Consider the following 24,479-nt stretch of genomic DNA (forward strand, 5'->3'; position numbering starts at 1 on the left):
TTTTTGCCTTTTTTTTTTGCTGTTCACTCATACTGAAATTATGGTAACTTTAAATTGTAAGACGCAGTTAGTTTTGGGTCTGTCTGTTTAAAAATTACCATGAATTGTCACGTGCAGGGAGGAAGATAATTTCAGTAGATTAATGATATAGAATAATTTTGTAGCTTTGCACACTAAGCCAAAATACATAGTATGGAAGTGTCAAACTATTTGCAGCTCAAAACGTTATCCATAGCTCACTGCCATGTTTAAAATGCATTTATCCAACACTTACTTCCACTATACCAGTTAATACCTGTCTCCCTGACCAGTTGTGACATATCTTCAAACAGCTGCCATTTAAAAAAAAAACTGCTCCCTTCTAAACTTGGTGGTTTTAAGCCTAATACTACCACCTCTCAAGCCTCAGGCCAGTATCAATCTTGTACCAGTGATAGGTTCACTTCTGCACAGTCAAGGCTACAAATTGAAGCATTATACCAGGGCTACTCAACTTTGGAAGCCCCGGGGGCCACAAAGATACTCACAGCACGTTCTGAGGCCCGTAACTTAAGTGTGGTTGCATATACATATACAAATAGCTTCTTTCACACTGATGGGTATGAATACAAAGTTTAAGGCAAGACAACACAACAAGCAGGCCCCATTTGAGTCAGTTCTGCTGATATTAATAAAATGCAATATTTACCTGATTTCCACTCATATGACAGCACTTTTAATGAGCAATGACAGTCCAGAAACTTAACTACTAAAATGTGTATCAACAGAAGGCCATTATATTGATTACTTTTTTGTTTTGGCTCCCACCTACAGGCCTGTTCTTAAACTTTAGGCCTTGGAAATAATATACCCTCGCTATAAGTCTAAGAAATTCCACATTTTTTTGAATGTTCCCCACAGCTGACTTCCATTGCGCAAATTAGGGTTTTTTTTTTTGGCATGACTTAAGACTGGGGAAGGGGAGGACTTAATGCTTTGGTTCCTACAAGTGTCAACGACTAGTGCAGAATGGATATATACTAGGGTGACAAAGCAAGGATGCCCTGTACAGTTGGGACAAGGTAACTTGGCTTTACAGCCAGGGGATATGAAAAATACTACCAGTAAAAATAAATTCTTATTCATGATAGTGTAGTATAAACTTTAAGAACTATTTGGAATAATCTTAATAGCTCATTTTACAGCTTTGCTACTTGTAATAGTCCCAAATTTGGGCTGATAAATCCTTCATGCCACATTGATTTATTCAGTTATCTGTAGAAAATTTAAGATGCTATGATCTGTTTAAATAAAATTTCAGTACAGAGTGAGATTTAAGCAGATCTCTAGACAGGCAAAAAAAGGGGTCTTCTGCTTAGCTAGTTCAAACTTCTTTAAAAGTGACCCATGATACTTAGTTTACATATTACATGGCCCAGTTTAAAAGTTCAGGATTTTTCTCAAACACCGTAACACTTACTTTCGAAACTAAACTATGAAGCTTCAACAAAAAGCCCTGGCCAAAAACTCTCATGACCCACACGTGGTCTTTGCTTTATCTTCCATTGACACCAGTGGGAGTTTTAAGCAGTTACTGGGGTCAAGAATCCATCTTGAAGATTGGGAAACTGCTGGTCTCTAGAATTAGGGTTTTTTTTAAATGTGGTTTTTCACTTTGAAATTGTAGCATATTGGACGGCTTATAGGTATCCCCTCAAAATGCTCACAATCCTGCACTCTGGTAAAGCTAGAACTTTGTTGTTTCTAACTACCATGATAAGAAGCTACTTAGGACGCAAAATCCTGTTAATCAGTTAACCAGGATCCTATAGGCTGGGCTGCTGGTTACTGGTAAGTATCACTGGGTGATGCTTATGGGTAACAAATTACAGCTGTGTTAGCTACTAGAATATGGCTTTTTGTGTGTGTGTGTGTATGTATCTGAATGTACATTTTTTTTAAATGCAGGAGACAAATGAGTGGGTGGATGGGTGGAATCAAATTTGAGTCTTCAGGACCTAGCTTAAATATATAATATGGGGCCACCTTCTCACATCCTATCCAATCTCACCATCAGTTATGGTAGCATCTTTCTGACCAAAAATATACCATTTTAGTCTAGAAAATCTAAGGGTGAAGTATGTTGCATGGGGAGTATATATAAATCAGAATAAAGATCATTTACCACCTCATAGCTTAGAAATATGCTTTAAAGCCTATTGAACACTTTAGGATATCACTTTTTAAAAATATAAAGCAGGCCTAGGCTTTTAAAGAAGAGCCTTGTGATTTTGGGTGCTCAATTTGAAATCCTCTTAGCAGTACTTGATTTTTCAGTGTGTGTTAAGCACTCACCCCAAGAAAAATCAGCTCTCACTAAGGTGTCTTAAGTTGGGTACCCACAAAATACTGGCCAGTCTTGAAAATCTTGATAGAGATTCTCAAATTGTTTATTTGAGGACTGATAGCTTGTCACTGGCCACATTCATGGTTATAAAAATTCTCAATTACATCCCTAAGTGTTAAATATATCATTAAAATCTAGATTAAGGTGGCTTTGGTTTTTAGCGTAGGTGAAACTTATAACCACTTCCCCCCCATTGCACTTTCAAAATGGCTAAATATTTTCTATTTCTGTAAATAGGACTTGATTTAATCAATGCTTCCCCCTTTCCCAAAGGTTTTATCATTGTCTCAAAAGCAATTAATTCTGAACATCTGTAAAATGACTGCAAGTAGCCATTTATGGCACTCTGGTATCTTAACTGTGTGCTTTGTGTAGACACTACTATAGTATCTCTCTTTATATAGGTACCAAGCACTAATGTATCTAATACATCGAACTTGCCATGCAAATAATTTTTTTCCCCACTGAACTTCTTGTAGGTGCGTCTTCAAGTCCAAAGTATAGAGAAGCCTCTCTACCGTGGGACCTTCCACTGCTTTCAGTCTATAATTAGACAGGAATCAGTAAGTAGCCAACTTTTTATATAACAGATGCATTTAATGAGATTAGATACATGGTACTGTTATAAACAGTTAAGTGTTTGCACCAAAAATTCATACCAGATTGACAAAGCATTGGAACTAATCTAGACCTGAAAAGAACTGGAACTGAAGCCACAATGCAGCTGTCAGTGACAGCCACACCATGACCCTGCTACAGCGTGGGCTGTGGTGTGGCTGATCCTGGGATCATGCAGCCCACCCCTGCAGCCCACCCCAGGAGTGACCGGGCAGCCACTAGCCCTGTGGCAGCTGCCCTGGGAACAGCCAGGAAGGTGAGCGCTGCTGCACAAGGAAGTGGGCAGAAATAGGCACACACCTAGGGAACTCCCAGCATCTCCCAAAAGAGACACATTTGGTTCCCTTGTGAGCCATAGGTTGGTGACCCCTGCAGTCAGACAGTCTCTCAGTGGGGCATGGAGGAACATTCAGGGAGGCACATAGCAGGCCTAGGCCAACCTCTACAGGGTGGCAAGGATGGAGCACTGAAGCTTTGCTCTACCCCTAAAAAGCTCCTCTAAGCCAATTGTGCAGTAACAGGATGCAGACAGGAAAATTTCAGGCACTGACTTGAAGTTTTTAAACAAAGATTGGAAGTCTTTCTGAAACTAATTCAACCACAAGTTACTAGTTTGGACACACACATAGCCGAGTAAAATATGGCTTGTGTAGGCAGGAAGTCAGACCAGATGGTCAGTTGACACTGCAGTCAGTAACTTTAAACATTTAACTGGCACTGGCCTTCTACAGAGATGCTTTTTAGAGTGCTAGCTGTTGATCAGACTGCTGCCTTAATGCAAACAAAGTGAATCTCTCCCCCTACCAGACATTGAGAAGTCAACGCAACAGTAGTATTGGAACTGTAGAAGCGCTTATTTTTCTGTGCCATCTTAGAAAATCATTTCACTATTCTTAAATAGCTATTTGTTTTTAATTTTATTTTCTAGGCATTTGGACTTTATAAAGGTATTGGGTCACCAATGATGGGACTTACCTTCATTAATGCACTTGTTTTTGGCGTTCAGGGAAACACCATTCGTGCTCTTGGAAAAGACACTCCTCTAAATCAGTTTCTTGCAGGTTCAGCAGCAGGAGCCATTCAGTGTGTTATCTGCTGTCCTATGGAGTTAGCTAAGACAAGAATGCAACTTCAGGGAACAGGTGAATACAATCTAAAGTCAAAGAATTACAAGAATTCTCTGGACTGCTTGGTTAAAATCTACCAAAAGGAAGGCTTGAGAGGCATCAACAAGGGCATGGTTTCCACATTCCTAAGAGAGACACCAAGCTTTGGCTTTTACTTCCTGACATACGACTCTTTGACCAGATACTTAGGTTGTGAAGTGGAGGATAGTTACATCATCCCCAAACTGTTGTTGGCTGGAGGAATGTCAGGAATTGTATCCTGGCTGTCAACCTACCCTGTGGATGTGATCAAGTCCCGGCTTCAGGCAGATGGAGTCGGAGGAATTGTTCAATACAATGGAATACTGGACTGCATTAGAAAGAGTTACCATGAGGAAGGTTTGAGAGTATTTACAAGGGGTCTTACATCTACACTTCTCCGAGCTTTTCCAGTCAATGCAGCTACTTTTGCCACTGTAACAGTCTTCCTTATGTATATGAGGTCAGAAGAGAATCTACGTGAATGTGAGCCAGGTCCAGCAATCCAGCAGCCTTCAAGCTTATGAATTCATTGTTCAGTGATCTAACATCTGTTACGTGTTTATTTTCTGTTAATCTTATGGGGCTTTTTGTAAACGTTTTATCTATATAGAGTTTACACAATTTATCTGTATAAAAGCTGTTACTTAGGATTTCATCTCATCACTTCTGTAAGCAGTTTGCCTTTAATGATCAAAGTGTTAAAATGCAGGCAATGTATAGATCTGACTTTAGAAACATACTGTACAGACACTGCTGCCATATCGCTACATGTGGTCTGAAGAATCTCGTCTCTAACCAGGTTTTCTTCCAATCAGGTTTTGAATGACCAAGTAGATAATATTTGAATACAAGAGCATTTTTTTGTATTTGACAGGGATACCTGTAGCCATTAAAACTGGAACTGTTCCATAAAATTTCTTCCTTTTAAACTTCTCTTCCTTTTATACAGTTGTTTCATTGTGCTTAAAGGGAACATTCAAATCCCCCTACATGTTTCTTTAAATTGCAGTTAAACTCAAGGCAGGTGAGATTGAGAGCATGATTTGCCTCTGCCTTCCACTTTATTCATTTGTGTGTTTGCATGGCATATTAACTGGTTTTAGTGCAAGCAGCTTTCATTCTTCTGGGGAGCTTTATGTAACTACATGTCACTCCCACCATTCTCAGAATAGGCAATATGGCAGTCAGTGATACATAACAGTCCTTTCTTTGTTACTGCTCAAATTGTTAATATTAAACTGTTGGGTCACTTGTATAGAGTCACTTTTTTACATAGAGGTGGAGGCTCCATACTCCATAGAGGAGTAATGGTTGGAGGTGTTACGCTGCAATGCCTAAAATGAGATTAGGGTTTGATGGTGACAAATTTTAATCTGCACAATCCTAGTTTACTTTGCATTTGGTTACAGCACCTGGAAATGAAGTCATACTGAAAAGGCTTCTGGGGAACCTTTTGTTATCCATGGTAATTCTTAGTGTGCTTCAGAGGGATTATTTTAGTGACTTAACAGTTATTTAAAGTTTGTAATAAGAACCACCATTGTATGGCACAAAAATGGAGAAGGAGAAACACATTAAAAGCATCATGCTTGCTCATTGAGGTAGTGAATGTTGAACATGTTACTTCTGTTTGGGACAGGTGCAATATGTGTATGCTTTTAAAAAAACCCTTTCAGTTCATAGCATTTTGTACTGTAACAAAATATACTGGAGAAACCTGTAAAGCTGGTATGTCTCTTTATACCTTGGAGGTATGTTGGGTGTTTTGGTGCCTACTTGCACTGAGATTCAAACTGAATGTGAAATGCCTAATATGTATATGCACAGTTCAGAGAAAACAATTACACCTCTGTATAGCATTCTGTATTTGACTGTAATATAAATGTAGGAAATAAATTTTAACTTACTTCAGTCTTATGACTATAGAGGTAATTCTGTAACATCTGTATTTAACATACCTTTTGAGTGGTCTAAAATACTTGGCTTCCAAAAGTGTGTAAATTTTATGGCCTGAAAGAATTTATTCCCTCTACCTCCCCCCTGCCACCCCTGCTAGTTATGGCTTGTTACCATAGCTCAGCTTTCACATTCATGCTGAAAACAGCAACATTTTACCAGTCAGCAACTTGAAACATCTTTAAAAACAGTTTGTGGCCAGAAGAGTAAGGTGACCAGACATCCTGATATTAGGGATTTTGTCTTCTAGATCCAGCTACCTTCCCCCGCCACACTATTTTCCACACTTGTTAATTAGCTAGTCTCAAGAAGAGTGACTAGGTACACCACACTTCCTTATACAACAGCTCTGTGCCTACTATTTAGTTTTATAGTACTGATTACTTACTTATTCTTGTTAGCTGTGCTAATTCTCCAGCACTATGCTGGCTTGTTGATCAGAGGTAAGTTGATGCTTGAGCCAGAGTCACATGTGAACGCAGGGTGAGTTGCTAGTCTTTTTTTGGGCGGGGGGAGGGAAGAGGACGAAGAGCTTTTCTGTTAAAGCAAACTTTTATAGAAGAAAAACTAAGAACCCAGTAATGCCACTTTTTAAACCCTAATCATACTTCTGAGGCGACTGAACAGGATGCACAGTTAATGCAAGCTGTTACTGGGACTTCTCATGCTTACTGGTATAATATTTAAAAAGCCATGTTGAGGCTTCTTACATAGAATCATAGGACTGGAAGGGACTTCGAGAGGTCATCGAGTCCAGCCCCCCGCCCTCAAGGCAGGACCAACCCGCCCTCAAGGCAGGACCAAGCTCCGTCTACACCATCCCTGACAGATGTCTGTCTAACCTGTTCTTAAATATCTCCAGAGGGGGAGATTCCACCACCTCCCTTGGCAATTTATTCCAATATTTGACCACCCTGACAGGAATTTTTTCCTAATGTCCAATCTAAACCTCCCCTGCTGCACTTTAAGCCCATTACTCCTTGTCCTGTCCTCAGAAACCAAGAGGAACAAATTTTCTCCTTCCTCCTTGTGACACCCTTTTAGATATTTGAAAACCGCTATCATGTCCCCCCCCTTAATCTTCTTTTTTCCAAACTAAACAAGCCCAGTTCATGAAGCCTGGCTTCATAGGTCGTGTTCTCTAAACCTTTAATCATTCTTGTCGCTCTTATCTGTACCCTTTCCAATTTCTCCACATCTTTCTTGAAATGTGGCGCCCAGAACTGGACTCAGTACTCCAGCTGAGGCCTAACTAGTGCAGAGTAGAGCGGCAGAATGACTTCACGAGTTTTGCTTACAACACACCTGTTGATACAACCTAGAATCATATTTGCTTTTTTTGCAACAGCATCACACTGTTGACTCATATTCAACTTGTGGTCCACTATGACCCCTAGATCCCTTTCTGCCATGCTCCTTCCTAGACAGTCGCTTCCCATCTTGTATGTATGGAACTGATTGTTCCTTCCTAAGTGGAGCACTTTGCATTTCTCTTTATTAAACCTCATCCTGTTTACCTCTGACCATTTCTCTAACTTGCTAAGGTCATTTTGAATTATGTCCCTATCCTCCAAAGAAGTTGCAACCCCACCCAGTTTGGTATCATCTGCAAACTTAATAAGCGTACTCTCTATCCCAATATCTACGTCATTGATGAAGATATTGAACAGTACAGGTCCCAAAACAGACCCTTGAGGAACTCCACTTGTTATCCCTTTCCAGCAGGATTTAGCACCTTTAACAACTCTGACTACGGTTATCCAGCCAATTATGCACCAGCCAATTACACAGTCCAGTTAAAGGAAATATAGACCTGGATATTGCCTTGGCTATAAACCTAACCATGCTGCACTTGATGGAGATGAGAAAAGGGTATGATATTGCAGGATGGTATCCCTAGCCTGTTTCTCTGGAGGTAGGTGACAGGAGGGATCACATGAGGATTACCTGTTGTGATCCCTCACTCTGGAGCATCTGGTATTGGCCACTGTAGGCAGACAGGATACTGGTCTGGATGGACCTTTGGTCTGACCCCATATGGCTGTTATGAGGAGAAACCCACTTGGGATGAGCAGGCTTTTTCTGATGGGTATTATGTGATCCTAAGGAACATGATCTAATTACTACCAGCAGTGGGGTGATCTCCATGGCAATTCATGTCTCACTATATTTACTGATGCTTGGCAGAGGGAGGCACATGTTTGACTTAGCTGAATTATCTGCACTTGGTTTTGTTTCCCAACCACATAGAAGACTTAATGAAAAGAAACAGCAATCAATCAGTTTGCTCTTAAGAACTAACCATGACCTGTCAATTATTGCCAGACTGCTTCAGCTATCCTAGCAGCAACAGCACATTGGAAGAGCAGGAGGCATGGAAAGAGTCAATGCAGCCTCAGAGCAGAAGTGGTTTCACCAAGGAAAGAGAAGGGTTGTGATGGGTAGGAAGAGTTATAGCCACACTTTGAAGGGTTGGCACATCACTTTGCACAAACCACACAATAGCCAGGTTCACTAGAAAAAGTTCAAACAGAACTCCAAAAAATGTTTTACTACTGTTAACAGGGTGGTGGAAAGCAACCATCTTGCTGCAGTGAGCCAAAACAGAAGCTAAGCCACTAATGGATGGACTAGGGAAATTAAATTGCAGTTAATCTAATTATATAGTCAATAAAATTTGTATTGACTACACAATTAGTCGATTAGGACAGCTCTGCAGAGCCACAGCAGGGATAGCTCCAGGAGTTGGCTCACCCAGCTAATGCTGGGTGCATTTTAAATGTAGTTAGAGCTGCCAGGCTCTTACTACCATTTAAAATGCAGAGGTGCAGAATCCCAGACCAGCAAGAGCCAGGACTGCACAGACCCAGCTCGCACTCAGTCCAGCAGCCCCTGTTTGTGGCCATCAGGGCTGCTCTGGCACCAGCTCCTGCCCACAATGTGCCCAACTCCCTGCTGAGACCCCTGTGGACAGGGGCTGCTGCTGGAGTAGCCTCCCCTCTTCCCCCACCCCCTCCCACCTGCCTCTGATGGAGCAGTGGTGGGGGAGGGGCAGGCAGCACTACAGAGCCAGTGCTGGGGGGGAGGAACTGGCTTTTAAGCTGGGTCCCTCCAGCAACAGCTTGGGTTCCCCCTTTGCTGCCTCCGTGGGGCAAGGGAGAAGCTTATGCTATTGGGTAGTTGACTACTTGCTAGCATCCCTATGACAGACAAGAAAAAGTACTGCCTTTCCACCTTGTGTCACTTTCTGTTGGCAAGAGAAGCTTTCAAACTTCCACAGCTTATCTTCAGGTTTGCACAAGGGCTAACACCTTTCACCAGCAGAAGTTAATCCAATACAAAGTGGCTGAAGATCTCTTTTCTCTCTAATATACTGAAACAATCAAGAGTACAGCACTGCATACAACGAGGACATGGACAAACATCTGTGCTGCTTCTAACTATGAAATAAATTAGGCAGTAGCTTAACACCTCAATAGTATTCAGTGTTTGTGTTGCAAAGGATTTTTTTTCCAGGAAAGCATTCAAATACCATGGAGTAAGTCAAACAATTACTAGATAACTGGGCACACAGCTATTGAATGTTGTGTACCTTCACCCCAGCTGAGATGGAGGAGACATACACCTGCTGTTAACAGCTAGCCAATTGAGGGACTACATCAGACTAACACATTGCTCTCAAATTACATTAAAAAGCCAAAGAGTTCTCAGAACTGTGTGTAATTTATCTTTCTATTATAAAAGTTTTTCAGTACTAGGGACTGTGTTCTACCGTTTCCTCTATTTATTAGCTTTCCCTTGCATGCTAATTAACAAAACAGTGTGGGGGAGGTCATAAATCCCATTTAAATAACTATAGGTTTTGACCACTACAGCTAAGACTACCACCTACCTCTTACAGAGAGTTTCAGTTCTAGGTCTCAAAACCTCACCTACTCTCGCTTTGTAAGAAAGAAACTGGACAATTTAAGCACTGGTTTAGGGTACAGCTTTGAATTGGAAACTATGCTGCTGTTACGTGGAAGGACAACTGTTGCAACTATTTCCTTTCTTTGACCCATTTAACAGAATGGGCAGACCCAGTTAACAAGACCCAATGACGACTCATTAGATGGACCAGTGCACATCAAAAGGGCCAAGCAGGCCCCCTCAGAACTGTGCTACGGACAACTCCCATTTTTACTTATTAGCAAAATACACTGGCATATTTAAATGTCTTATGATTTCATACAGTTGGGGCGCTCTTTATTTAAAGGGAATACACATGTCAGCTCTTTATTCCTTGCCAAGGCAGCTCTTCCATGAGATGGATGAACACTAGTTTGGGGCAAATTTCTACTTCAAAAGTTTCTGTATCCCAGTAAAATCTCTCAAATTTGGTTTAGGGAACGTATTACAGTGTTGACTGGCAGCCTTAGAAGAAAGGTGCACTAAGACATTATACTTTATCCCAGGACACAGGGAGGCAATTATCCCTGTTTTACAGTAGGAAGGGGAAGAGAAGCAAAAACCATTTCACTTTAAGGTCCCACTGTAGTCAGCAGTAGCAATAAAACCCATGACTGAATGCTCAGTCCGTCCCACCCTCCAATCCTCAGAGAACACTTCGATACACTTGAACTTCTAAGTCTGGAAACCTTGGGAAACATGGTATGCTAGATTAAAAATCTTGCCAGGCCAGGGAAAATGCTGTAGGGTGTGACGACACGTTGGGGTTTCCACGTCTCCTGAACCCCCGAAGTTGCACGAACAGACTCCACCAGCCAGTAGAATAGAGGGAGTTTATTGCTTCTCCAGGATACAGCACAGATGTAATTTGGTTATAGGGCAGGCCTAGGATGCCTCAGCCCCCCTTGATAAGGGGGAAACTGGGCCCCTAAACTCCAGCCCCTTTCCTAGGCTGTCTCCTCCATGATCCCAGACAGAAACTAACTCACTCTCCTCCAGTCCTGCCCCCCGGCCAGGGCAGCATTCCACCTTCCTTTGTTTCTCTCCTTAGGGGGGTAGCTGGTCAGACAGGTTGCGAGACCCTCTTTGCATAATGTCTCACTCCCTATCCTTCTGGGCTGTGGTACCGGCAGCAGCCAGTGGGGGTTAGCACAGAGCCAGCATAGAAAGCAGCCCAATACCCCCACTACTTCACAGTTCTCCCCCCTCCAAGAGCGAACTGAGCAGGGTCACTCCGCTCGTGACCTAGGGAAGTTCGGGTCCTCTGCGTGGGAACCCGCCCTGGGCACATGGGTGCTCCCCTTGACTCAGGCCGGCCGTGGCGAGGCCCCACATGAATTGGCTTCCCTCTGTCCACTCGCTGCACCACTCCAGGGCGACTGGCACAGGCCTGTCCTTAGTGGTTGCACCCACCCTTCCCCTGGCCTTGATCTCAGGCCAGAGTCTCTCAGGCCGGGGTCATGAGCCCAGCGAGCCTTCTCTGGACAGCCAGGGCGGCTTCCACACCTGATGCTCCATCCAGGGCTGGCTTCCCCTCCCATAACTCTCTCAGCAAGCCCAGAGGCTCCTCCATATGGGGTAGGGACCCCCAAGCCGCTTTCCTCCTGTCTTGGGCCTTCCCGCCCCTCTGGCAGGAATCGCAGGACCGGCAGTACCGCTGCACGGCTGTAAATATCCCCGGCCAGTAGAAGTGTTGGAGCAGCCTCAGCCGGGTGCTCCGGATCCCCCGGTGACCCGCAACAGGGACATCCTGGGCCAAATACAGCAGCTTGAGGCCATGCTTTTGGGGGACTATGAGCTGCCGCTGGACCCCCCCATGCCCTCACCTTCCTGGGGGGAAGCCTTTCACGGAACAGGGACCCCCGCTCCCACAGGAATCTCTCCTGGCCACCTCCCCCCAGGGGCTGAGCCGCCCGGAGCCCAGCCTGGTCCCTCAGCCTCTGCAAGAAGGGGTCTGCCTGCACCTCAGCCTGGAATTCAGCCGCTGAGGCAGGGATCGGGACCTGTTCCCCACCTTTGCCTCGGCCCGGAGTCCCAGCCTGGCTGGACCCCGTGTCCACCGTGATGGTACTTTGAGGACCCTGTCGGGAGGCCTCCCCTGGATCCAGGTTACCAGCCCCTCGTTGGCTCTGGCTCCGGGTGGTGACTAGAGCCCGCTGGGATTCATGGGGCCACTCCTCTAGGTCATTCCCCATCAGCACCTCGGTGGGCAAGTGCGGGTGCACCCCCACTTCCTTGAGACCTTCCTTGGCCCCCCCATTTCAGATGCACCCTGGCTACAGGCACCTTAAACAGGGACCCGTCTATGCCCTTCAGGGTCAGCTGCGTGTGGGGTAGTATCTGGACTGTGGCCACTATGTTGGATCGGGCCAGCGTCACCTCCGCCCCCGTGTTCCAAAAACCCGTCACCTTCCTACCATCCACCTCCAGGGGTATGAGGCACTCGCTCCGTAGGGGCCGCCCTGCCCCCACCCGGTACACGGAGAAATCTGCCTCCCGAGGGTCAGACCTCCCAGGGGAGGTGCACTGAGCATCCTTCCCCTCTCTCAGCTGAGGTTTGCCAGCCAGCCCCTGCCTCTGGGGCAGCCTGCCCTTCCTCCAGCCCCAGCCAGTTAACCCTGGAAAGTCCCCAATCATGGGACCCGGTGCACTGAGCCCTCTTGTGGCCTTTTTGCCCACAGCGCTGGCAAGTTAGTCCCTGCGGGCCCCTTTGGGCTGTCTGTCCAGGCCCTGGCTGGTTCTCTGGGGGCACAGACGACTCGTCTCTTGGGCTCGCCTCGTAGATGACTCTCGCCGTCGCTCAGCCAAGATCCGGTCTCTGCGCGATTCCCTTTCCCTCCAGGAATCCCGTTCACACCCGGACCGGCTCTCCATGAACTCATCTGCCAGTCTCCCGGCCTCCTGGGGGGGGTCCTCTGGTCTTCGGTCCTTGAGCCACAGCCTCAGTTTGGGTGTGTACACTTCATAGAACTGCTCCATCATGAACAGCCTGAGCAGCTCCTCTGCGGTCTGGGCTCCAACTCCAGACACCCACTTGCGGCAGTATTGCGCCAGGTGGGAGGCCAGATCCACATAGGTCTCCCGTGGCTCCTTCTGTACCCCCCGGAACTTCTTCCTGTACATCTCGGGGGTCAGCCCGAACTTGTGCAGCAGGGCCTCCTTGACTCGGTTGTAATCTCCTGGCTGTAGGTCCTCCAGCTGACCGAGCACTCCGGTGACCTCCTGGTTCAGCGTGGGGATGAGCTCCTGCAGCCAGTCATCTGGGGGGACCCGTAGCAGTCCACAGGCCCTCTCAAAGGAGCTGAGGAACCCGTCTGTCACCCTCGGTGCAGACTCACCAGTCTAGTGCTGCAGCGCCCCACGATTCCCAGGAACCGCTTCGCTCTGTCTCCAGCATGCCTGGCTCCAGGGCTCTTGCTTCTACTGCGCCTTGTCGCTCGCCACGGGGAGCTCCATCCACAGGGTGCAGTGCATCCCACCTGACACCAGTGTGACGACGCGTTGGGGTTCCCCCGTCTCCTGCACCCCCGAAGTGGCACGAACAGCAGCCAGTAGAAATAGAGGGAGTTTATTGCTTTTCCAGGATACAGCACAGCACAGATGTAATTTGGTTATAGGGCAGGCCTAGGATGCCTCAGCCCTCCTTGATAAGGGGGAAAACTGGGCCCCTAAATTCCAGCCCCTTTCCTAGGCTGTCTCCTCCATGATCCCAGACAGAAACTAACTCACTCTCCTCCAGTCCTGCCCCCCGGCCAGGGCAGCATTCCACCTTCCTTTGCTTCTCTCCTTGGGGGGTAGCTGGTCAGACAGGTTGAGAGACCCTCTTTGCATAATATCTCACTCCCTGTCCTTCTGGGCTATGGTACCAGCAGCAGCCAGTGGGGGTTAGCACAGAGCCAGCATAGAAAGCAGCCCAATACCCCCACTACGTCACACAGGGTATGTGAGAGAAGGGGTGGAGTGCTTACCTGGCACCCCAATCCAAAGGGGACACGTGACTCTGCATCCTGCATCACTACCAGACACCAGCCCCCTGCCACCATGAGACCTTTGACTTATGGACACAAATATGCATAACTTAGATGCTTTGGACAAAATACCTCATGTAACCTGTCCATTTTAATGTAAGAATCTGCTGGATCTGTATCTGTTATTTTGGTATGTTTCACTCTTGTATGTAAAGTTAGAAATACGGAGTATAGAATGCTTTATGGTTTTCAATGTAGAAATTAACACCATCAAGGGTGTTCCCCTCAAAGTCTGAGTGATCATTGTAAACAGACTCAAAGGACAAAAGAGGCTAAGCAGTGGTCAGTCTTAGGAATACATATGACCATCCCAACGGGTAGGTCTGACCAGGTAATTTTCCATAGAAGGTGGAGGAGAGAACTCAAGTTCCCATCCAAAGTGGAATCTATAAAACAATGGGAAGCTAGCTGTTCCTTTGCCTGTGGCTGGCATGTAACTCCCAAGACAATGAACCAAAGACCCCAGGGGAAAAAGAGCTTCCCTGGCTTACAGATTTACCTGAAATAAGAACCATTTTAGTAGGTCAGAACTAGCTGTGCTCTTTTTCTGTTATTTTAAATTTGTAATCTACTTAAATTCAGCCTGTTTTCATTTGCAGCCACTTAAATCCTACTGTTTGCACTTAATAAAAATCACTTATTTACTATCAAACCCAGTATAAATAATTGTTCCCTAGGGGAACAAATCAATGTGTACATCCTCCTTTCATTGTTAAAGGGGGCTTACCTGAATCATTTATTTGGGATTCTGATCCCATTTGGGGTTGGGTTCCTGGAAGCTGGGCCCAAAACTACATTCTCCTGAGACCTGAAAAGATTCAGGATCTGTATTGTTCTTTTATTTGGGGGAGTGGTAGTTAGCTCAGCTCTGTGCCTTGGCTGGGAGAGACAGGGTGGTGAGAAGCCATAGAAAGCAAGGAGGCGACTGTCAGTGGTTTTGTCAGCACACCGGGAAGGCATGCCCATGACATTATCTGTGACTAAGGATGTTAAATTTAGATTAATCAACTAATCGAAATCAATGTAATTTGTATAAACTTCAATTACCTCCGTGTTGGAAATGAATCAAGAGCCCTGCTGGCTCTTGATACGTTTCAAACGCAGGGGGAGCATGAGGCCAGAGTGGGACTCAAGCAGTCCCCCACTGGCCCTGCACTCCCTCCGGGGCAGTCTGCTTGAGTCCCCAGCTGGCCCCGAGCTCCCTGCACAGGCTTTGCTTTTGAACTATAGCTCCTCTGGGGCTCTTGCACATTGCAAACGCAGGAAGCGTGGGGCCAGCGGGGAGCTGCTTGAGTCCCCCACTCACCCTCTGCTTCTGTGATGCTTCTGCATTTGACATGTAGCAGGAGTGGGGCTCTTGCTACATTTCAAAGGTGGAAACACCGCCAATTCCCCACTACGCCTCTGTCCCCACCCCCACAGAGATGGGTGCTGGGGGAAACTGGCTTTTAAGCCAGCTCCCCCCCAGCACCAGCACCCCCCTTTGCTGCCTCTCTCTGAGAGGTTCAGTCAACTCTCTTATAAGCACATGCTTATTGGATAGTCAACCAGTCACTTACAACCTTATCTGTGACTGCACTCTATTAACACTAGCACCCTATTTTTCTAGCTGTGGTAGCAACAACCAACACTTCTCCTTGAATGCATTCAGCCAGGAGTGTTGAGCACAAGGAATAGACATGCTCTTCCCCTTCTTTTATACCATTACAGCCATTATCAGGGATAATCAGAGGGGATCATTTGATTTAAGCCCTCACAATTACCTCTCAGAACTCTGGGAAAATTTTAACAGCGCTTAAAAAGCCAGAACCACACACAAAAAGAAGGAAAACAAGAGGACAAAATTAACCAGGTTACCATCCACAAGGAGCTGACTCAGCCTGTTCCACCTTTGGAGGTAGAGAAAGTTCTGGAAGAGTTCCTTCAGGGCAAGAAGCTAACCTGGTGAGCCAGTCCAGTCAGCCAAGACATCTGCCGCCTCTTACCGCATAAAGACCGAAGAGAATGATCTCATCTCCACTGAATTTATGGGCCCATCCCCCAATGTAAGAACCTCCTTTTTTGGACAGGACCAGGAAATACACAGGCGGCAAGTTTTGGGGGAAGTGAGACTTCCTGTGCTCTGTTCCTCTTCTTTAGCACCTATCGGGCACTATTCAGTCCATGGCTCATGAGCCACAAGTGGCTCTTTGAGATGTAGCCTGTGGCTCTTCAAGGCTCCCTTCAGGAGACAACCTTGCCTTGTATTAGAATGTCAGTGTGGTACTATTCATCCTTCCACCTAGATTGAGACTATTTGATATACACACAAAAGTTGAGGGAGTAGATTTCATTAGGATATTGCAAAGCTCTTACTGCAGTGTGAAAGCTATGAATGTCTAAAGAAATAGGAGCTAGCCTGCTCTTAGACGCTGGCCCCAGTTACCTGCTGCCTGCCCCAGCCAGGCTCTGGTTGCCAGCTGCCCCGAAGCTCTGCTCCAGCAACATTTGTGGTCCTGCCGTGCTCGTTTTCTGCTAGTCATTCCTCCCTCACCCCCACAGTGCTCCAGCAACATCTGGGGCTGGACAGAGTCCTGGACTAGAGAGATTCAACTTATACTATTACTAACAATGGGGTTCCCCAAGACATAAGTTCCAGACTCCAGAAAAGTGCCTTTGTTCAACGAACACATACAATACTGTGAAGTATACTCAGGGCCTATATTGCTTATATTTTTACGGAATAAAAAAATAAAATAAAAACTTCTAAAACCTAAAAATAACCTCCAAGATAAGACTTGTAACAGGTCACAACTCCCAGCTGTGGTGCCTCCTGCTGGTCACTCAGGAACTAGGTCTATCTTCAGCAGATGCCTCCTTCTGGTAGGTGTCTCACCCATCACCACTCTGGACCCATGTCGCTCCCAGATCAAAGTCCTCTTTAGGACACTGCTCTTAAAGCAGTACTCACCACAATTTTATGTCACCCCTGGATGGGAGCATAAGCAATCCTTAAGTCTCACCTGCCACTGAGATCTAGCCCCTTTGTCTCAAGGGCAAGCCAGTCTTCCCCATCTCTCTCTCTCTCTCTCCCCTCCCCCCCCAACCTTCTCCTGAGCACCTCCTTATATACTGGGCTGCTTTAGCAAGCTGTCCTCTGGTTGGCTCCTTCCAAGCTCTTCTCCTGCCCCCCCCCATCGGCTAGGACTCTGTGCAGGCTCCCTCCAGCCTGCTTTAAGCCCTTCAAGCCAGTGTGGGGCAGCCACCCAGCCAGAAAAACAAATTAATCTGAGATTGAGAAAATACTTAGTAAAATATCCAACAGATGTAAATATTAGCATTAAGCACACTACAACTGGTTCTAGTTTTTTAAAAAAAAAAAACTAATCTATATGCAGATATGCCTACATTATAATAAACATTCAAAACTTTTCAGCATTTAGTCCGAGTTTGAAAAAACCTTAAGTACACAGTGGTTAAACACTGGAATAAATTGCCTCGGGTGGTTGTGGAATCTCCATCTCTGGAGATATTTAAGAGTACGTTAGATAAATCTCTATCAGGGATGGTCAGACAGTACTGGGTCCTGCCATGAGGACAGGGGAGTGGACTCGACCTCTTGAGGTCCCTTCCAGTCCTAGTATTCTATGAATTCTGATTCAAGTCTTTCCAGTAATAAATATGCCCACTTACATGTATATTAAGCAAAGAATGAATGACTACGAATTACAATGAAATACTTGTTACAACCATAGCAGTTGTACTGAAAAACAAAAATGTAATTTTATACAGCAACATACATTTAAAATAAACTGTGTGAATCAAATAACTATAGTACTTGCCATCAGTTGGGAAAAAAAAATGGGAATATGTCCTCTGCTGAACAAAGGCCTTTAAGTTTGCAGTGAGGTCAATCAAGACAAGATGAAGGCAATTGCACATATGATTGTCAATCAGAATGGAGCAATTATGTGATTTAATGATTGTTGAGAATACTGACTCAGATGTCAAGCTAAAACAGTCAAAATATTAAATGCCACCTTCCTTAAGTGGGGATGCAGGGATGGTCTACACAGTTTCAATGTCATTTCAGTGTGCTGCATCTTAAGTGCTTCATCTGCTTGTAATTCAGCAAGCTCCAGTTGTAGTATTCAACATCTAGAAAGGATGTTTTTGTTTAATCACACTAAGTGCCATTTGCTTGTACCACAAATGGGCTTACAAAAACAGGAAGAGGTCTTTAACACTTCCAATTTCTTGGAACCTATGCTGGACATATTGAAGAGGCTGGTCCAGAGATGTTGCCATCTGTTTCACATCTGCAGTGTCCCAGCAGCTTAGCAACATTGGGAGATGCAGCATCTCCCCAGTTTCCAAATCACTCTTGAAGAAATTACGTTAAAACAAAAAACAGCGACACTGCTGTGGAAATCCACTACATTTTTGTGACTTCTCCCCTGTAGCTTTAAGTTGAAATAATTTAAGTGGCCTATTAAAAAAATCAACAAGGAAGACCAAGGTACTCATGCTTGTATCTCTTATGCTCTTCTCCCTTGAATATTACATCTTCCACATGAACTCGAATTTCCCACAGCTTTCTTAGTACTTTTTTGGTCAACTAGCAGTTGTCATCCTCAAACAAGTGAAAAGTTTTCTTTCAGAAGTGTCCATGTTGCAATGAGGAGTTAAGACTGAAGAAAGTTGACAAATTCAAATCGCCACTGATATTCATTTAAACATACCACTAAGCCTTCCACAAAGTGTGGTTTGATGGATTATGCAGTGACAGAAAAAAAAAATCAAATTGAGTTCAGATCTTGCAGGCATTTTGAGCCGTCAGTGAGTATCAATCATGGCAGGAGCAACATATGTAGTAACTGACAATCTGAGTCACTTTCAAACATGACTTAGAACAGTTTGAACAGAATTAAACAAATCCTCACTCGTATGTCATAAGGAAGACCTCCTCCCTCCAAATTTCTCATTAAAAAACAAACAAACAAAAAAAACCGAAAACAAAAAACCCCAACCAGTGCTAGGCTGTGCTGTGTCCCTGATATCTTAAGATTCATCCTTTGCCATGGCAAGTTTTCCAGTTTCTCTCAACTGCTTGAAAACATCCTATGCCATTATCTCAATGCACTTAACAGTTGTTGTGTCAACGTGGCAGTTGTCTGAAGGCATCAGTGTCTTTCATCTCTGCAAAACAGGGTTTTCAGCTGCAGTAGCCATACTCTGCAGAAGGATGCCTCACTAAAGGATGCAATCTAGCGTGATCCTAAACAGGAACCCGGGTCAAAATTCATATGCTTTGTTTCATAGAGCTGATTGCTGTTCCCACTTTTAACATCCAGTTTGTTTACAAATTAAATGGAAGGGTGGACCAACACTTAACTGTTTTAATTTCAGGGTTTTCAAACACAATGATGTACACGGAGACCTTAAGTGTCAAAAACACTGGAGGTGGGAGTATGTTGGCTCCCCTTTGCGCCTTCTGCAGTTCTTGAGGCTTCAGAGTGGTGAAGAGTCCCAAATCCCAACACGACTCCAGAAAGGGCTGAAGCGGTGATTTGCAGCAGGACTGAAGGGAGGCAGGGAGGGAGAGGCAGAGGCTCAAGAGTAAAAAGGGAAGAAAATCTCAGAGCTGCCACAAGCCATTGAACTCTTCCCTCTCTCCTGTAAAAGTGGCAGCTGCTGAGGGACAGAGAGCACCCATCGGCTTCCTGCAGCAGCCCTGATTGGGAGTAAGGAAAACAGCCAATCAGAAAAGGTTTCTCCAAGACAGGAAATAAGCAGCCTCAGCAGCATGGGTGGAATTGTGGACAGTCTCACTCTAGGGTCTGAAACCCAGGGGTGCCCATTTAGATTTTCATTAGGGATGACAGGTAGCATCCCAGGGGCTACTTGGCTTTTGGCTGTCAACCCATGCAGCTGAGCTCCCATCGTCATAGCTTAAGTTCAGGTGCACCAGATTGATCTTTGATAAATGTTTGAGGAGCCTCCTGTCTCCGCCCTTGCTCCCCATATCTCCCTGCCAGACTGAAGTGCTGATCCAAGAACCTCCAGTAGGGCTGAAACCCTAAGTCTCAGCATGCCTCTGCTTGGGCTCCAGCCCCAAAGCAAGCATGCTTGGACTCAGGGCTTCAGCCCACCAGGAACTGGTGCTTCAGTCCTGCAGGACGTGCTTTGGGACTGAATTACACCCCATGCAGGGCTGAAACCCGGACCAAAGTTACCTGCTGAAAAGGCTCTCAGTCTGGATTTGGGCTTTGGCCATGTACTGACTACCTCCTCCCTATACCACATCAAATTTGCTGATGTTCGCAAGGCAGGCTGAAAGTGAAAATGGTAGAAACAGTTTGCAAATTACCTGGAGCATGTTTAAGACTATTTCAAGACCAGATGCTTTGAGAACAGAGACCTAACACATAAGCATAAGTTCTTCCCCTCAGAGTTGGAATACAGGAAGTGTAAGAATAATTGGGTTATCAAATGTGCGTGATGCATAGGGCACAGACTAATGCCCCTTCCCCGAAATTCCCTGGCAACAACAGCGCTGGGCCCCAGCAAAGTTTTGCTCCCCTTACCTCAACTTGCTTGCAGGCTCAGTGGCATGATGCAAGTTCTTGTGGGTAGCAGACTGGCAGTGTTGAATTCCTCCTGCTTGCAATATCCTCAAAGTCCACAATGGGAGTTGATGAATCAGTGAAGTGTAGAGCTTTAAGAATAAGACGTGCCAATTATATTTTTAAAAGCTACTCAGAGAAGTGAATTTAATTTAGTTATATAAGCTATTAAATAAGGTTTATTCTATAGGTATTCCTAATCATTCACCAAAGTTACGTAAAACACAATTGTGAATATACCCCATTTAATAATGAGTCAGCATCTACTCAGGAGATCCAATACTCTGACCCAAGCTGCTCAATGGGACCTCTGCTTTCCCATACACAATATAAAGACACTTAAAAAAATTAATGGAGATTGCCTGTCTCCTAGAACTGGAAGGGACCTTGAAGGTCATTGAGTCCAGTCCCCTGTCTTCACAGCAGGACCAAGTACCATCCCTGACAAATTTTTGCCCCAAATGGCCTCCACAAGGATTGAACTCACAACCATGGGTTTAGCAGGCCAATACTCAAACCACTGAGCAATCCCTCCCCCCACTCACTAGATGACACTGGTGAGTTATGTTTATAGCAGACCAATACAGAATGAAATTCAATAACCTGGCTTCCAATGCATTCTTGTTCCAGTGGCAAAATTGGCTGAAGATAAAGTACAATGCTTGCTTCAGCCGCAACCAACCTCAAAAGAAGTGTCAAACAAAATAGGTACCACTTCCCACAGAGGGGAAAGAAATACACCTTCTGAGGTAAAGACACTCAGACACCATGCATGAAGTATTAAAATGCAGACATATGCTTAGTAACACTAGATTAAGTTCTCGCTGTCCCCTTCAGAAAATGAAATGCCACATTTATGCAACTATAATGATCAGTTTCTGTAGAAAAATGCGAATAGAAGCTAACTGTGAATTATTCACCGCTATGCCCCCCCCCCAAGCCACATTACAAAAAAAATCCCAAAACTAATATTGTCTTACAGATACTCCAGTGTAGTTAGCCAACACTCCACTTTTCTTCTACCCCTAAAACTTCCCAAAGCCAGAGAGATGCAGGATCTGTTTTAGGAATAAAATCACTTGTAGATGAAAATCCTTGCTATATGGAAATTGGGTTATTGGTTGTGTAACTAGTTAACATTGCTAGTTGAAACTGAAATCCAACAACTTGGGAAAAAAGTTGCAGTACAGAAGTTTAAACTTGTAAAATCTTGATGGATTATATTCTTATCACATAGATGCAGAGAAGTTTACCAATATTTTAGAATGTTAAGTCTGTTTTGGAAATTCCTTTAAGACAATACCCATGAATTTTTGTGCGCATTCTGGTATGTGTTATTCTTTCACTGTTTACTACAGAACATGCAGATTTCTTACTCAACATTTGTAACAAGAGTTAGTAATCCCTTCTGATTAAATCATGAAAATAATAGTGTATGTTAAAAACTTAGTGTTTTTAATTGGGAATTTTCAGGTCTTTTGTTCCTTACTCCAAATAGATCTCCATTACTGCACCTGATCCAAACTTTAAGGCTAGCTCAACCAAGCAACAAATAGTTTTCTTAGTAGTCAGACATCACCAGTAGTCAAACCAACTCCATACATTGGGTAAGTAAAGAAGCAGGCATGCACACACCTCTACTCCATTTACCCCTTACCTTGACTAAGGAGAAAAGCACTGTATTGGTTCCACTGATTGGCTGGCTCTGGAGGCAGAACACCACCAATTCTCCAACTCCATTATCCCAATTAATGGGAGTCCAGGTTACTCCCAAATCCAGGATTACTGTCACCAATTCTGACTAAAGTTACCACTTTCGTATATTATGTTTGCTACAGATGTATTACTTAATCAAAAATCATTGTAATTGAATGCCAAGTAAAGGAAACTTGAGTTTTATTTAAGCTTCCAATTTCTGGGAGGTTCAAGAACTGTAATTATTCTGGACAAAGAAAATGAAAATAGACTGTGCTTACAGATTATCTTCTGCCATACTCTTTTCTTTAGGACCACTGTTTTATTGTTGTCCTTTCTATTACATGGGATGTACATATTATCAGGTGTTAATAAAAGGTCAGTGCCTGTACAATACATTCTACAACTGAGCACCACTTTCCGTAACTGAACAGGCAAAGAGAAATTACACTGAACATCAGCATGTGGCAGTATTTTTCCAAAAAAAGTGACTAAAATGGGTTTAAATTGATTAACACTATTAAATCACATCTAATATTTGATACTACATGATTTCATTACAGCTATACGATACAATTATACAAAAATGTGTTAACATCAAAGAATACAACCAAAATTAAGATAGCAAACAAAACCTATATAACTTTTTTCTTTACAGGAAAATACTTTTGAAGTATGCATGTAACTGCCCATTCTTTTAAAGAAAATCTACTGCAAGCAAAGTTATCAACCTCCAGAAAAATCACACATAGCATTACTAAGCATATCCCCAAAAAGTGTACAATATGCACACTTGGAAAATACAAAATTAAAAAAATTGTAAGCAACAGGTGAGCTTCATATTTATAAGAATGTGAAAAGAAGTCCAATTTTAGCACTGTTGTATAAAGAATTGTCTCTTTTTGATGCAAGTTCATGTACTGTCCCCTCCTGTTGGGAGCACACTTTACAAAACACCGTGTTCTTGAAACTGGATTACAGAGCAAGGTAGAGCATCTTAGCAACGTCATCTTAAAAGTTTTTATTTATTTTATTTACTACTTTATCAAAACGTGTCCTTTAGGTGGGTAGGGTTCTTTTTTTTTTAAATTCTTTCCTAGAAACAATATACAAAGGGGAGCCATATTTATTCCCATACTCCTGTAAGATGCTTTGAGAGTTCAAGAGCTTTCTTCTCGCTTACTTTCACTGGTTGTTTTTGGCCTTAGCATGTGTTAAGATGTGAGATTTCAGGTTAGTTGATTGAGCGAACTTCTTATTACATCCGTCAAACGGGCACACATAGGGCCTGTCGCCAGTGTGAATTCGCACATGCGTGCGTAAATTGAAGTCCAGTGAAAATCGCTTTCCACATCCTTCAAACGTACACTGTTGAAAAGAAAGGTGATAGCTTAAAAACAGTCTCAACTGGAGCAACAGATACTTGTTAAGTCAGCAAGATATTCTTGGTTGCATTACTGGATTCCCTTTACCAATATTAGGTCCCGATCCTGCAGTACATTTTCCCTGAAAACTCATAGCAGTATTAAACTACCTTTGCCTCAGACAACTCTGCCAGTCTTTCCATATATGCACATCATTCATTACATATCATCTAACATGATTTTTTTTTTTAAGTGAAAGCCTAAGGAGAAAACCGATAACTGGTATTTTTTCCTCAAATTAGTTGCAATATACATAGTAGATTACTATGAATAATAATTCTGGATTCAACAAAACTTCAAGCTTGTAAAAGCCAAGCACTTACTCTACACACTCCTCCTTTGCATTCTTAAAAGGAAATTTAGCTAAAATTAAGAGACTTAGCTGAAAATCAGAAGTAATACTATGCATTACAATACTATTAAACAACCAATAGTTAAGGTCAATTTGTTCACTTTAATTTTCCCTCAACCTTTCAGTCAGAACAAGCTACAGCTATAAGCACTGCATACCCATACATCCACCATGAAACTGAAGCTAGTGCAGAGCTAGCTTATTTCGTGATGAATTGTGTTGATCATGACACCACACTTATTGATCTATATCAGCTGCATGCTTGTTTCTGGGAGAAGTTTTGAAGACGTTACAGCTAACACATGATGGTCTAAAAAGC

The 24,479-nt window shown here is 43.9% G+C and overlaps 2 protein-coding genes across 5 annotated transcripts in view; one reads left to right on the forward strand and one right to left on the reverse strand.

Annotated features, from left to right (window-relative positions):
* Window positions 1-6,063, forward strand: part of SLC25A29 (solute carrier family 25 member 29) — a 10,908-nt gene extending 4,845 nt beyond the window's left edge. The window contains exons 3-4 of the mRNA XM_006123783.5: window positions 2,866-2,949; window positions 3,933-6,063. Coding sequence (XP_006123845.2) covers window positions 2,866-2,949; window positions 3,933-4,676 — 828 coding nt within the window. The 3' untranslated portion in view covers window positions 4,677-6,063. The remainder of the gene's footprint in view (window positions 1-2,865; window positions 2,950-3,932) is intronic.
* Window positions 1-24,479, reverse strand: part of YY1 (YY1 transcription factor) — a 67,226-nt gene continuing 42,747 nt past the window's right edge. For 3 of the 4 annotated variants that reach the window (XM_075926571.2, XM_075926572.2, XM_014573930.4), the window contains one exon: window positions 1-23,752. In XM_075926571.2, coding sequence (XP_075782686.1) covers window positions 23,570-23,752 — 183 coding nt within the window. In that variant the 3' untranslated portion in view covers window positions 1-23,569. The remainder of the gene's footprint in view (window positions 23,753-24,479) is intronic. The other variant, XR_016349595.1, reaches the window with a different exon arrangement.

The sequence above is a fragment of the Pelodiscus sinensis genome, chromosome 5, assembly GCF_052426305.1.
Source record: "Pelodiscus sinensis isolate ZL-2025 chromosome 5, ASM5242630v1, whole genome shotgun sequence".
NCBI classification, from domain to species: Eukaryota; Metazoa; Chordata; order Testudines; family Trionychidae; genus Pelodiscus; species Pelodiscus sinensis.